The sequence below is a fragment of the Aethalodelphis obliquidens genome, unplaced genomic scaffold (genome assembly GCF_003676395.1).
Source record: "Aethalodelphis obliquidens isolate GAN/ISIS:26980383/991018 unplaced genomic scaffold, ASM367639v1 scaffold17, whole genome shotgun sequence".
NCBI lineage: Eukaryota > Metazoa > Chordata > Mammalia > Artiodactyla > Delphinidae > Aethalodelphis > Aethalodelphis obliquidens.
In genome coordinates, this window is record NW_020837961.1 from 29560190 (window position 1) to 29575834 (window position 15645).

At 41.1% G+C, this 15645-nt stretch overlaps 1 protein-coding gene across 13 annotated transcripts in view; it reads right to left on the reverse strand.

The window, feature by feature from the left end:
* Positions 1-15645, reverse strand: part of SH3D19 (SH3 domain containing 19) — a 179832-nt gene that overhangs the window by 95370 nt on the left and 68817 nt on the right. For 9 of the 13 annotated variants that reach the window (XR_003435026.1, XM_027117159.1, XM_027117167.1 and 6 more), the window contains exon 2: positions 7446-7485. Coding sequence is in view for 9 of the 13 variants with exons in the window: in XM_027117159.1 (XP_026972960.1) it covers positions 7446-7485 (40 nt within the window). In the remaining 4 variants the exon portion in view is untranslated. Of the gene's footprint in view, positions 1-7445; positions 7486-7567; positions 8223-9163; positions 9820-15645 lie in introns of those variants that run through there. The other 4 variants (XM_027117157.1, XM_027117161.1, XM_027117165.1 and 1 more) reach the window with 4 other exon arrangements.

Here is a 15645-nt window from a genome sequence, read left to right on the forward strand (position 1 = left end):
CTTTTTTTTTTTTTTTTGCGGTACACGGGTCTCTCACTGTTGTGGCCTCTCCCGTTGCGGAGCACAGGCTCCGGACGCGCAGGCTCAGCGGCCATGGCTCACGGGCCCAGCCGCTCCGCGGCATGTGGGATCTTCCCGGACCGGGGCACAAATCCGTGTCCCCTGCATCGGCAGGCGGACTCTCAACCCCTGCGCCACCAGGGAAGCCCCTCTGAATATTCTTGATTACTTCCTCCTTTTTGTTTTCCTCTTTCAGAAATAATCAAAGAAAATTTCACTCAATTTTACACTCATGTCCTTATAAAAACCATTTGCTGACCTCTGCTTTACATATACGGTATCATACTGTACCTATTTTTCTTCTACAACTTGCTTTTTTTTTTTTTAATTGAAGTAGAGTTGGTTTACAATGCTGTGGCAATCTCTGCTGTACAGCAAAGTGACCCAGTTATACACATACACTCATTCTTTTTTTAAATGTTCTTTTCCATTACGGTTTATCTGAGGAGATTGGATACAGTTCCCTACAACTTGCTTTTTATCATCCAAAATTCTGTTTCTGAGATTTATCTATGTTGTCACACGTAGCTGTAGTTCCCTCAGTCCAAAGAGTGCTACTTTCAACATTCCTATACACAGTTCCTTTGGCACAGGTGAAAGAATTTCTCTAGGGTATATAACACCTGCTGGGTTGTATGGTATGGGCATTTCTAGCTTTACCAGACATTGCTCAATTACTCTCTAAATATGACGTACCAAATTATTTTCAACCTCTGAGAACTGTTACTGTCAATCTTTGAGATACCTGTACCAACTCAATGGAAGTGAAATGGTACCTCATTATCCCATGGAACACATCTTCTTAGTAGTAGCAAGGTAAAGAATCTTTTCAAATATTAGTTGGCTCCTTAGGTTTCATCTTTTTCTGAGCTCCCTGCCCCTATTTTACTGAGTTATTTGTCTTTTTCTTTCTGATGCATAGTTTTTTATTTATGTTGGACACTAACTGTTGTTGCCTATGTGCATTGCAGTCATGACTTGTCTTTTCACATGCTTTTGCTGTCTCGATGTACATAAGTTTAAAGTTTTCACAGAGTCAAATTTATCAGTCTTTTTCTTTGTGGTCTGTACTTGTCTAAGAACTCATTCGTTACTCTAAAGTCATAAAGATATCCTTATGTATTTCTTCAAAATGTTTTACTTTTTTACTTGTATGTCTTTAGATTCTACCCTACAGGATAAAATAAAGCAAATTCCATCTAGATTTTTAAATACGGGTAATCAGCTGCACCACTTGTTGACACATCCGCTTTCCCTGCTGACCTGTACTGCTAGCTCCATCACAGCATGTGACACAGAACCATGCGCATCCATCTGTGTCTTTGCTGGACTCTATCCTGTTCCCTTGACCTGTTTCTCTGCTGACAAAACACTTGCAAGAGTCTACCTCCTGGTCTTGATCTTTAAAGTTTCCTTGGTTATTGGGTTATTCTTGTTTTTCCTTATAAATTTTAGAATCATTTTGTCTAATATTTAAAAAATTTTGTGATTTTTACTGAAATTCCATTGAACTTTATAAATGGGTATCAAAGGGGATTATGACAGGCTTTAGGAAGACTAATATTCAAATGATATTTTTTTTTTTTTTTTTTTGCGGTACGCAGGCCTCTCACTTTTATGGCCTCTCCCGTTGCGGAGCACAGGCTCCGGATGCGCAGGCTCAGCGGCCATGGCTCACGGGCCCAGCTGCTCCGCGGCATGTGGGATCTTCCCAGACCGGGGCACGAACCCGCGTCCCCTGCATCGGCAGGCGGACTCTCAACCACTGCGCCACCAGGGAAGCCCTCAAATGATAATTTTTGAGAAATAGACTAAGGGTTCTCTGTTTTGCTGCCTTCTTTTTTTTTTTCCTGCTATAAGTTATTTCCTTGCAGTTGGTAAAGCATTTAAGGCAAAGTAGCTGGTTTTTCAGCCTCCATAAGTCACTGGGATCTATTATTCAGAGCTGGTGGGGTGATAAAAAGAGTTCCTAATTTTCCATTGCTGGCACGGATTGCCACAGGGCTTAACTTTCTTCATTATCTTTAGCTCTTACCTCCCTCTCAATTAGTTTCCCAAACTGCCATTCCATAGTACATTTTTCTAGATGTTATTAATAGCTGTGTCTGGGAAAGGAAGTAACAAATTCAAACAAATTTTAAAAATCCTTTATAGTAAGTCTCTCACTTGGAGTTTTATAATGCACTTCAGTATATCAAAGACTCTCAGTAAAGAAATATGTCTAATTTTGTCTTAACTCACCATTTCCAAACTTTTTGCATACATTAATTATTCACTTCTTGCATCCTAACTGATATCCCACAAAGAATGTTCCATGGGACAGCAATTTGGGAAATGGTATATTTAAACTAATAACGAAAAGACAAGAAGAATTCAGGTATTTCTTACTTCTACAAAACAAACTAATCAAATAGCACCCAGCAAGCCTCTTGAAAATGCCTTAGTGATGTTTTTTAGCTTGGGGTCTTAGTGTTGACCTATACCTAATAAGACTTTTCCTTTAACTTGACAAGAGTTTTACTTTCCTTCTTATTTCAGCACCGACATGAAAGAACAGGCAGCCGTCCCAGATTTATTCACCTCTCACTGTGAAAGCTATAGGAGTGTTTGGCCTTAGAAAAACACAAACCAAAGAAATGCATCTCTTATCCTTGCTGGGCGTTGAGCCCACGTTCTTGCTGCCAAGCGGCCTGAGGAGAACCAAAAAACATACCAAAATTAAGTGACTTTTATTTATATTTTCTCCTTTCTGCTCTGTTGATGCAGCAGGTATTAATTTGCTTGATGCACTGCTGGACTGGCAGGGTGGCCTGGTTCAGCTAAGGATGGGAGGGGAAGAGGAGGTCGCTGCCAATCTCAGCAGACACCCTGGACAGACAACGATGGCCTTTCCTGGAAAACACTTCTCCTTTCTTACAGGGCATTACTCCTTGCTGCTGTAGTAACAAACATTCAGTAACAGTCATGGGAGAGCTTTTGAGAGTCAGGTTCTTCCCAACCTGCAAGGGAAAAACACTGGCACTTCCTTTCTCTCTTCGCGCTACATTTGACATTTATCCCATTATTCCATATTCATTTATTAAGTGCTCATTGTGGACCAGGCACAAAGCTAATTGGTAGGGAGGGTTACCAAGACCAGCAGCAGAGTCCTTGAGAACCTGAAAGTATAAATTAGAGGCTGAAGACCGAGTACCACAAGCATTGCCTGAAGCAGAACTAGGAAGACTTGGATCCTGACGTGAGAGACTGGGAATGTAAATCCCAAACAATGGGCGCTCTGTGCTCCACGAAGCTGGAGACTTTTTCTTGTTTTCTGTTGTATCCTGAGCCTGGATATTTATCTGCTACTGAATGATCAAGCGCTGGAGCCATCTAGAATCATGATTTAGCCATGCATCAATCTTTCCTATTTTATCCCAGCACTAGTTTGTCCAGCTTTTCCTTGACATGTTCCCCTACAGAATGGCGCATTCCATCCTTGACCTGCTACGCCCGGAAATCTTTCCTCACATTGTGCAGAAATCCACCCCCTCAAGGTTCCACCCACAGACGCATATTCCACCCTCTGGGATGCCACAGAACACACAGAACCGTTCCCCTCCACTGCTACTTTTTATTGTGAAAATTTCAAGTCTACAGAAAAGTTAAAGAAACAGTACAATGAACACCCATATATACTTATCATCTGTTCACCAATTATTAATATCTTCCCATATTTACTGTTTTATCTCTTGCAGTTTTTTTTCTTCATGAATTATTTGAGGGTATGCTGCAAACATAACCCTGCATCACCTCTAATACGTCTGCATACATCTAAGAATAAGGACATTCTCCCACATAACAGCTTTCCTACTATACACCTAAACAAAGTAATATTAATCAAATATTATCTAAAATAAAATTCGTATTTAAATTTTCTTAATTATCCCCAGTGGTTTTTTTATTCTTTTATTTTATTTTTATTCTTTATTTTTTTCTTGGCCACACCGCGTGGCTTGGGGGATCTTAGTTCCCTGACCAGGGATCGAACCCAGGCCCTCGGCAGTGGAAGCATGGAGCCCTAACCACTGGACCGCCAGGGAATTCCCCAAAGTGTTTTTTGGTCTTTTTTCTTTAAACCTGGATTTTAAAATTCCAGATTAAAAAAAATCACAGCCTTTTTTAATCTAGAATATTTTTCTAGCCTTTTTGTATTTTTCATAACATTACCTTTTTTTTTGGCCAGGAACACTACTACATAAGTGATATCTGTGTACACTGCTAAAGCATCAGCTGGAGCCACATACCGTCAGGTTGTCTCACTAGTGGTGACGTGTATGTAAGTTGACCACTTGGTTAAGAATGTGATCACCAGATCTCTTCATTGAAAAGGTACATTTTCCCCTTTATAATTAAAAACTTAAATATCATCTTATGGGAGTGTGAATATCTACTCCTCCAGCAATTTTTTCACCCAAGTTTTAGGAGCCACTGGTGATCTTTACCTGAATCAACTATTACATTGAGAATTATAAAATGATAATTTTCTGATTCTATTTCTTCTTCTACATGGATTTTTAAAAATCCAGTGTGTTAGAATCCACTATTGTTTAAAAACTTTTTGCTACTCAAATTGTCCCAGATTTGGCCAGTGGGAGCCTCTTGAAGCTGCCTCCTAGGCCTTTTTGACATGACCCCATTAGTTGAGCATTTCCTACTTTCTGTCACTAGGGGTCCAAGCTTACCTGTACTTTCCCCTTCCCAGGACCTAGAATTAGCCATTCCTCTGAGGCTCCCTGGTTCCTCTTAGAGGGAACAGCACTTATGAGGAACAGTTTTGCTAGTCTCTTCTATACAGCCCTCCAGGTGTTGGAAGCCAGTTATTTCTGTCCCATATCCCTCCCCAAACTTCCAAACCGAGGCTAACTTCACCCAATTTCTTACACAAGTCTTCCTGCAACTTAGCTTTGATTTCTACCCAGCTCGTCTCTTTCATAGTCCCTGTCCCAACTCAGCTGCTGTCTTCTATCCCAGTGGTTGGTTCCCAACCTGGCTCTGCATCAGAATCACTGGAGGACTTCTTTAATACACAGATTCCCAGGATCCACTCACTCCACACTTACTGGATGAGAATCTCTGGAGTAGATCATGGGACTCTGTTTCTGTTTTCTTAAGTTCCCCAAATAATACCAACATAGCCAGCCCACTGCGTATGCCAATTTTTTAAGGCCTTGTGGACCCAGTATTGGATACAATATCAAAAGTGTGGCCTAGAGCTACCCACTTTTCTTGTACCGGACATTAGAGTTCTTTCAGCATAACTAAATCAATGCTGACATTTCTGGGGAGGTGGAGGCAATGACATGAAATTTTTGACTCACGATGACTGAATTTATTTATTTAGTTGATGTTGTTGGCCCCGCCACAGGGCTTTTGGGGGATCTCGGTTCCCCAACCAGGGACTGACCCTGGGCCACAGCAGTGAAAGCCCAGGATCCTAACCACTAGGCCACCAGGGAACTCCCCTCATGATGAATTTATGAATCCTCCAGATCTTTTCCAATATATTGTTAAGGTCTATCTCCCCTATCTCCTCATGCTCCACTGATCCTTCAGCCTTAGGTGTAAGGATTTACATTTGTTCCAATGAAAACACATATTGCTTAATTCAGTTAAACTTTTGGTATGTCAAGGGTCTTAATGCATCCTGATTTTATCATCCTAATTATTTTTTACCCTTCCAACTTTATGTCAGTCAAGCACGCTGTCAAAGTCCTCTTACATTGTCTCTTTTTCCTTTTTTTAAAGATTTTTTTTTGATGTGGACCATTTTTAAAGTCTTTATTGAATTTGTTACGATATTGCTTCTGTTTTACATCTTGGTTTTTTGGCCGCGAAGCATGTGGGATCTTACTTCCCCGACCTGGGATCAAACCCGCACCCCCTTCATTGGAAGCATAGAGTCTTAACCACTGGACCGCCAGGGAAGTAAGTCCCTGGTTTTTTTTCTATTATTTATTTTTTTTAAATAATTTTTTGAATTGGACATTTTAAAGTCTTTATTGAATCTGTTACAATATTGCTTCTGTCTTATGTTTTGGTTTTTTGGTTGCAAGGCATGTGGGAATCTTAGCTCCCCGACCAGGGACTGAACCCACACCCCCTGCAATGGAAGGCAAAGTCTTAACCACTGGACCGCCAGGGAAGTCCCTTCTATTATTTTTTTAAGTATTAAAAAATCACTCTTACACATATTTCTATGAATGTGGTTGTGGTTATATAACTGTATGTGTTTGTCAAAACGCATAGACTCAAACAGCAAAAAGAGTAAATTTAAATGTATGTGAATTACAACTGAAAAAAAAAATCAGCCTTATATCCCAAATACTCATTTACATTTTTCTCCCAGATTAGGTCTCACTAACTTATCCTGATTGACAATCTCTGCAAAATGTATTGCTGTTCTAACTAATAGCGTTTTCATAGATTTTGTATTTTTATTCATCTGAGGTCAATGCATTCTAGAGTTTGATACCTTGAAAAAGCATCAGGATTTGTTTACCAGGCCACTCAACCCAGTGAATGTATTATTACCATTTTATCAATTCCCACAATATAAAATGCAAAGAAAAAGTGACGGAATGTGGAATAAGGTGAAAATAGTATTTAAAAAATTACAATCCTTCACAGAACTGGGTTAAAAAATCGAATACAGGTCTGTCATTCTTGCCTAGGAGTGGAAGTTAGACAATTTTCCACATATAAGTTTGACAAGGATTTAAAAAAATACTCTTCAGTGCTGGTGAAGGTCTTGTGAGACATACTCTCAGACAGCATGAGAAAGAGGCTGAAGTAATAGAACCTTCCCAGCCATTTGAAACTATCTAACAAGAACTTGAAGAATTCAGCTGGAATACATATAAACTGATAAAATCTAGAAAGAATTACATCAAATTTTTAGCAGTAGCCAGCCATTTCTAGCTGATGAAAGACATGCTGTTTTTTTTTAATGCTTTATATTTTAAAAAATAATTTAAAAATTTCTACAATGAGCCCATGTTAGTTTTATAATTAGGAAAAAAGCAGTACATATTTATAAAAATACCAATTAAAGAACAAGGAGGAAAGTAAACCACAAAAGGAAAGAAGCAGGGATAAAATAATTTTTTGCAAAGATATACCTGTCACTGATAGGAATTCTCAAAATAAAATATGTCTTCCAGGTAGTCAATAATTTTATAAAGAATTTTTGTTCAGAGAATGAACAGTATTTCCCTTGTGAAGCTTGAGTGCTACAGAGGATTCAGGTATACAGTATTTCTAAAAGGGACACTTGCACTCCCTCCAAACAATATTTTCCAAATGAGAAGCTTTATACAGAGCTAGTAAATACTATAAATTCATACCTTGAAGAACGATGCTCTGGTTTATTTCGTTCGTTTCGATCTGTAAAGAAAGAAGACAGTTACATTTTAAAATGCTCTTTAGACGTCCTGGAAAAGAAGTTCTTACATCCCAGCTGCTGTACCCTTAGATTTCACAAAGGACTGTTCAAAGGTTGCTGTGTCTTCCCCTTGTAAGGCTCTTCTTCAGAGTTGAAAGGATTTGTCTGACAGAGGAGGTACGAAGGATACAAAGAAGGACAGGCGTGTAAGGGTTTTACAGTTTGTTAAAATCATCTACTTAGAAAATATATCATTACATGTATTGTTTCATTTTCAAAGATCTTTGCTGTTTTAAACACTTTGCTAAAACCAAAACAAATTTAGCTAAGGAAAGAAAGTAAGGAAACTGAAAAGCCACAAATTACTCAGCTCAAAAAAATCATTCCATGAATCATGGTTGGCAAAAGCTTCTAACAGGATGGGGAGGGGGAAAAAATGAGCAGTCAGCTACATCTGCAAATACCCAGAGACCAGTAGAGCCTCTTCCTTAACTCTCTACCACCCAGAACTTTTCAGAAGTTGGATTTCCATGTTTCACAGATAATTAGGTCTAATGTGCCACAAGGCAGTGGTTCTCAACCAGTGCCCACTTTGCTCCTTCTCCCCAAGGGGACATCTGGCAATGCCTGAAGACTTTGTTTGGTTGTCACAATCAGCCTGAAGACTATTATATACAAGAGAAAGAGCCACGAAACCCACAGGATGTCTTTTTTTTGACTCTGAGTAATTACTTTTTCTTCAGTGCATGCTTAAAAATAAATAAATGAAGTAAAAAGATGTCAGTGTTATGAAAAAACTAACAACAGAAAGCAGTGGGTAAGGGGCTTCCCTGGTGGCGCAGTGGTTGGGAGTCCGCCTGCCGATGTAGGGGACACGGGTTCATGCCCTGGTCCGGGAGGATCCCACATGCCGCAGAGCGGCTGGGTCCGTGAGCCATGGCTGCTGAGCCTGCGCGTCCGGAGCCTGTGCTCCGCAATGGGAGAGGCCACGACAGTGAGGGGCCCGCGTACGGTAAAAAAAAAAAAAAAAAAAAAAAAAAAAAAAGGAAGCAGTGGGTAAGCCACAATTAAATCCTACATGATGACTTTTAAAAATCCTATGCAATGTTATCAAAATACAGTTCTCTAAAGTATCTTCTGAATTAACACTAACATGATATAATTTAATGGCGAAACAAAGATTAGACAAGAATTCTCTTTTTTTTTCTTCCTTAATTTTACTGCTGATGGAGCAGCATAAAGGCAACGAAGACATTCTCTAAAACTTCTAGAGAGATTTATGGAAGAAAAGGAATCAGATTTACATAGTTAAATATAAATTCTTTCTGAATGGGTTCATAATAAACAAGAAATGTCTTTTTAAACCAAGGAGTTAGCACACAGGAAGACACTGTACTCTGAAACACTAACAAGTAGGAAGAGGCACAATAAAACATGTTTGTTAAGATAGAATGCTCTTCAAAAGGCACAAGGTTAACATGCTTCTGGTTCCAATTTCTCTACACACTGAGTGCTACTGCTGCTTTTAAAACTTTTGTTTTAATTTAACTTGGTTTACCCCTCCCTTAAATAAAAATAGAGTTTTTCACTTGTTGAGTACTAAAAATTTAAAGTCAGGAATACAGTGCACATCTACTAGATGTAGATCAGCTATCCTCATAACAAAGCAACAAGTCTTACCTGCGGCTAAGGATGAGCTAAAAGTCTGCCCGTAACACCATTTGCTGTGGCTGTGGTCCCAGTTTCGTTCAGTTTTTTTAGGCATGTAATAGCGAATTCCCCTACAAATCTTCCTAGTCGTACAACACACAGGAGGAGGGGAGAAACAGAGTCACAATGCATGTAAACAAGACCCAGCATCTGAGGGCTCCCCTCCAGGGCCTGTTCTGATTGGCAGATGTGTTATGATCAGTCTGCACAGCTGGAATGTGGCCATTCAGGAAGTGAACGGCTCATGGTTCTCCTTTCCTGGTTAAAACAGGAAATTCTACAGTCACTTTAATACTTTCTGCTCTAAGAAAATACAAATATCTCCCCACTGTACTTCCCTATTGAGAAGTAATTAAAATCTGAGACAATAACTTGATAATCTGTTGGAGGACATTTTAAACATTTCCTCGCAAATTCACTCTTAGTGTTACATTTCTATGTAAATGTGCATACACAATTACTCCTAAGACCCATATATTTGATAATTTCAGGGTAAGGGTAATTTATCCATTATTCACAATATTCCCCAGCCCCTAGCTCTTGGCAATGGAAAACAAATTAAAATACATGTTCTTGGCTTGATCTTTTTTCTTAAAGTGTACAAATAATTGTACTTCACATTTTGCCATAAGCCATCTTTTAGCTTGAAAACATATAAATATGTAGTGTCTGGATGTTGTGTACCTCTGTGTCTACACATAATTTTATATACTTATTTTAAGCAAAGTAATTTTCATGATAGCCGAGGCTATTGTGCAATTGTCAAGAGATGCATTAGCGCTAACACTGAATTTCTGGCAAAATAGTAAGTGGTTATTTTGATCCAAAAGCTAAGACTGAACAAAACAAAGCACTGAGGGCAGATTTGGGATCTGGACCTTGCCAACAATAATAAAACACTTGGATTAAAATCCCCTTACGAAAAATGAGAACAGATCTGTAGCAAACATAGAAATTTCATCTTGACTACATACAGTGCTTTAAGCATATGGTTTCTATTTATTTCTAATTAAATACTCTTTGGCACACTCCCCCCAATTTTTTTCAGAGTTTCTAATTTTTAAATAATTAGAATATACTTGCAAAGGCTTCCCAAACTTTTATATACTTAGAAATCACACAAATAACTTACTAGCCCAAAGTCTCACCATTTCCACGAAGAAAAGAGTTATCAAAGATAAGAATGCCCTAACTCTAAAATTTAGTTGCCAAATGGTGCACATTTGCTGTGGATAATGCACTAACTCTGGGGGCCCACCGAGTAGAGCGTGATGATCTTTAGGTCACTCAAAGATGAGCAGTACACTCTCAATGTGAAGGTCAGCATGGCTGGGTGGCTGTGTGAAAGTGTGTTGGTTTTGTAGGTGTATGTCACACACACACCCCCCCCACACACACACACGCCAATGGAGAGACAGAGAGAGGGAGAGCGAGAAACCTTGCATTCCCTGTCCCCATTCATCCACGTCTCCTAGTTGATAAAGCTAACTGAGGAAATGGAAGAACACCCTGCAAGAAGAACAAAGGCAGAAAGTAGGCAGAACTGGTGCAAAGGGTGCTGAAGCCTGGATGTGTGTAAATGTTGTGAGGACATGGAAAAGAGGCAACGTGCACATCAAGGGGACCAAGAATCAGGAGAGTGCTGGGAAGTTTCCATGGGTCTGTGTGAGAACTCCAGATTACCCAAATTTTCCTGCCACGATGACTCCTGGTTCTAAGTAATCTGACATACATGATGATTCCAATGTTCATATATTTAGGTGGAATACCACCATTGGAGAAATAGGCCCTTATTCTGGCAGGGACAGCTTTTTGGGAATGGCTAGACAGATTCTACTGATGCTAATTATTCAGGGTGATCCTGAATCTAATAATATGACAAACACTTTGAAATGAAGATGACAAAAATGCAAATGTCATCTTTTGCTTTGATTAAGAAGAATGGCCAACTCAGAGCTTATTAGAATCTACTGTAAGACATTCAGGCTTTGAGGATTTGGCTCTGATCACTTAACTGGAGAGAAAAATCAAACCCCATTGGGTAGGGACTTACACTACTCGCTCAAGTCGGCAACAAAAGGTCCGAAATCATTCTTTGAAATTAGTGGGAAGACAGTCCATGGGAATGAAAATACACAGAGTGGGAATCTGTCTTGTACCTCATATTGGGATACTAACATGTCTCTTTAGAATGACCATTATCTGTGAAGGGATTCTGGATCAGACTCCAAAGCATTACTTACATACTCCGGCTTGGGAGTACGTATGAATAGTTTATGTTTTTAAAAAAAATGGTCAATGCCAGTCAGTATTCACTGAAAGATACACACATTCTGAAGAATTCCTTGCACCTACGGTATTATCGCCTCTTTACTTATGATAAGCAGAATAAATAAAACAATGAATCCCTCCATTAGAAGACAGGGTATCTAGGCAGGGTTCACAAATCCTACTTTAATGACTCTTTAAAAGATAGCAAAACTGGTTCTACTCAAATAGAACGTGAATGGAATTTTATATATCTCAGATGAGAGTTTCAGAGGTTTTCCTAAAATCTTTAAATGGTTCTTATATGTAGGCTGAGAAAATAGCAAATACGCCTACTTGAAAAAAATCCAGCATTCGTTCTAGAAATTACTGACACCAGCTAATACCTATTCACCTCCTCTTTTTTCTTCTTCTTTTTTTTTTTTTGGCTGTGTTGGGTCCTTGTTGCTGCGCTTGTGCTTTCTCTAGTTGTGGCGAGCAGGGGCTACTCTTCGTTCCAGCGAGCAGGTCTCTCATTGCGGTGGCCTCTCTTGTGGAGCACAGGCCCTAGGCACAGGGTCTTCAGTAGTTGCGGCACACAGGCCCTAAAGTGTGTGGGCTTTGGTAGCCGCGGCACGTGGGCTCAGTAGTTGTGGCACATGGGCTCTAGGGTGCGCGGGCTTCAGCAGTTGTGGCACACGGGCTCAGTAGTTGCAGCACATGGGCCCTAGAGTGTGCGGGCTGCTGTAGTTGCGGCTCATGGGCTCAGTAGTTGTGGCACATGGGCTCTAGGGCATGTGGGCTTCAGTAGTTGTGGCACACAGGCTCAGTATTTGCAGCACATGGGCCCTAGAGTGTGCAGGCTTCAGTAGTTGCGGCGCGTGGGCTCAGTAGTTGTGGCACATGGGCTCTAGGGCACACAGGCTTCAGTAGTTGTGGCACACAGGCTCAGTAGTTGCGGCACACAGGCCCTAGAGTGTGCGGGCTTCAGCAGTTGTGGCGCATGGGCTCAGTAGTTGTGGCATGCAGGCTCAGTAGTTGTGGCTTGTGGGCTTAGTTGCTCAGCGGCATGTGGAATCTTCCTGGACCAGGGCTCGAACCTGTGTCCCCTGCACTGGCAGGCTTCTCAACCACTGCGCCACCAGGGAAGTCCCTCACCTCCTCTTTCTAATTCCATTTCACCACCCTCATTCAGGTGTGTTTCCAGACTGATTTTTAGCCACTTTTGAGACTCCCACAGTGACTAGTATATTGCTCTTTTAAATGGTAGGTTTTCAATACATATGTATCTGTTGTTGTTGAACTTAAGCAAGAAAGTTACTACTCTCTTGGTCCAAGGAATGAAAGACAACATCTGTGAGTGACGGTTGCATGAGAGAAGTGAGGTGTATTTACATGAGCGCTGCCCACGCTTCTGTGGGTAAGTGGAAACGTCTGGTCTACAGCACTGCCAATACTGACGCCTTTCATTAATTCTAATTATAAAGTGCCTCAACTCGTTCAAATGCAGCAGGCTAAAATCAGGGGGAGAGAAATTAGAGAGGGAAGGGAAGTTTTTTCCATGTGGAAGTTATGTTTCAACAAAGAAGCAGACTGTCTCTGGAATCTTGTTTTCTCCTTCCCATGCCTGCTGCCTTTACCTGCATTTTAGGTTCTGATCAGCACTTGTATGAATGGTTGTGTCTTGATCGAATTTTCTGGTTCCTGTCTCTTCCCCTCCAATACAGCCGTATTGCTGGCCAGGTAAGTCCATGCCTCAGAAAAATTACAAATTACTATGTGCCCCAGACCCTGAGAGGACTCCATGAGGTAATGACAGTGACATCCTTAGAACTCTGCCTGTGCATAGTAATAAATGTCAGCTGCCATCTGGCATTAACAGGCCAGCTATTAACTAGGTGGAGTGCCTAGTACTGCAGAGTAGTGATTGCACAAGTTACTTAGCCTCTCTACACCTCAGTTTTCTCATCTACAAAATGGGGAAGAACTATCTTTGTAGAGTTTTTGTGAGGATAAATGAATTAAACTGTATAAAGAGCTTAGCGCAGTACCTGGAACATAAGTTTTACAACTCAAATTCTGCCACGACTATTCTTTTTTCTTTTCTGGCATGCCGCACAGATTGCAGGGTCTGGTTACCTGACCAGGGATTGAACCCAGGCCACAGCCCAGAATCCTAACCACTAGGCCACTAGGGAACTCCCCTGTTATGACTCTTCTTATTATCCTTCATGCCTGGCTCAAGAACCACCTTCTTCATGAAATTGCCCCTGACTCTTCTTCCTCTTCAGCACCCTTGTATTAGTTTCCTGTTGCTGCTATAACAAATCACCTTAACCTCTGTGGCTTAAAACAACGAAGATGTATTTATTATCTTACAGTTCTAGAGGTGAGAAGTCAAAATAGGTCTTACAAGGCTAAAATCAAGGTGTGTGCATGGCTATATTCCTTTTGGAGGTCCTAGGGAAGAATCAGCTTCCTTGTCTTTTCCAACTTCTCGAGGTCACCCGCATTCCTGGGCTCATGGCCCCTTCCTCCAACAATGTAGCATCTTTAAATCTCTGACCCTGACCTCTTCTTCCGACTCCCCCTTCCACTGTGGAGAAGTCTTATTATTGATTACATTGGGGCTGCCGGGATAATCCAGAATAATGTTACATCAAGATCAGTTGATGAGGAACCTTAATTCCTCTTTGCCATGCAATACAACATGATCACAAGTGCCAGGGATTAGGACATGACATCTCTGAGGGGAGAGCATTATTCTGCCTACCACATCCTACCTGAACTCTCGTACTATCTATACAATTCACTTGACATTTAGCAATACTAAATAATACTGTATTATTATTTAGTTTTAGGCATCTGTCTACCCCCTTATCCTATCAGTGTGTCTGATGAGGCAGAACTCTATCTTAGACTCTGCTTCACAGACTGCCCCCTGTAAATGTTTGTTGACAATGGTAATACCCAATGCCCTCCCAAGCCCTTTCCTTTTCTGCGCTGCATTCTTTAGGCTGTGGTTGGTTCACTGATATATCTGACACTGCTGAAAAAATGTGTCTTCCTAAGAATTCCCAAACATTTTTACTTTTTATAAACACCCTAGTGATTTAAGGATCACCTCTGCCCTAAAACAATCCACATTTGGTCTATTCTTCTGTCTCAAAGTAGCTCTCACCAAACCAAACTACACACAGGAGAAAAAAAAAAAAAAACTACATAGCACATTTGAACTGGAAGAAGAATCAGCTATTTGATAACAGGCTGCTACTTCTTTTTAATAATTCTTCCTTAAATAGTTCAACTAAATCTTTTTTTTTTGGTGGTATGCGGGCCTCTCACGGTTGTGGCCTCTCCCGTTGTGGAGCACACAGGCTCCGGACGCGCAGGCTCAGCGGCCATGGCTCACGGGCCCAGCCGCTCCGTGGCATGTGGGATCTTCCCTGACCGGGGCACGAACCCGTGTCCCCTGCATCGGCAGGCGGACTCTCAACCACTGCACCACCAGGGAAGCCCCAAACTGAATCATTTTGATTGTTGAGTGCAACTCACTACTGAAAGAGGCTTTATATGATTTGAGGTTTTTATGTTAGTTTCACAGATGAAACATCAGAGCCACCATCTACACTGCCCATGTTCACCTCAAAGCAAATTCGGTAGAGACTTCTGGAAGATGGGCATTCCATCAGAGCCACTCAGGTCCTGGGAGGCAAGGTGATGAGGGGAGTAGATGGAAGCAGGCTTCGCAGCAAGGTGTCCTCAACACTCCCTGCTGCTCCCACCTCAAGCCCCCTAGTGAGTCTCTTAATAATTACTTTTGTAACTCTTTTTTAAAATAAGTTTATATATTTTATTTATTTTTGGCTGCGTTGGGTCTTCGTTGCTGTGCACGGACTTTCTCTACTTGTGGTGAGCGGGGGCTACTCTTTGCTGCGGAGCATAGGCTCTAGGCTCACGGGCTTCAGTAGTTGTGGCACATGGGCTCAGTACTTGTGGCTCACAGGCTTTAGAGTGCAGGCTCAGTAGTTGTGGCGCACAGGCTTAGCTGCTCCATGGCACGTGGGATCTTCCTGGACCAGGGCTTGAACCCATGTCCCCTGCATTGGCAGGCGGATTCTTAACCACTGTGCCACCAGGGAAGCCCATATTGGAACTCTTCTTGTTACAAAATCTCACTTTTTTCAGCAAGTGAAACTTGTGAT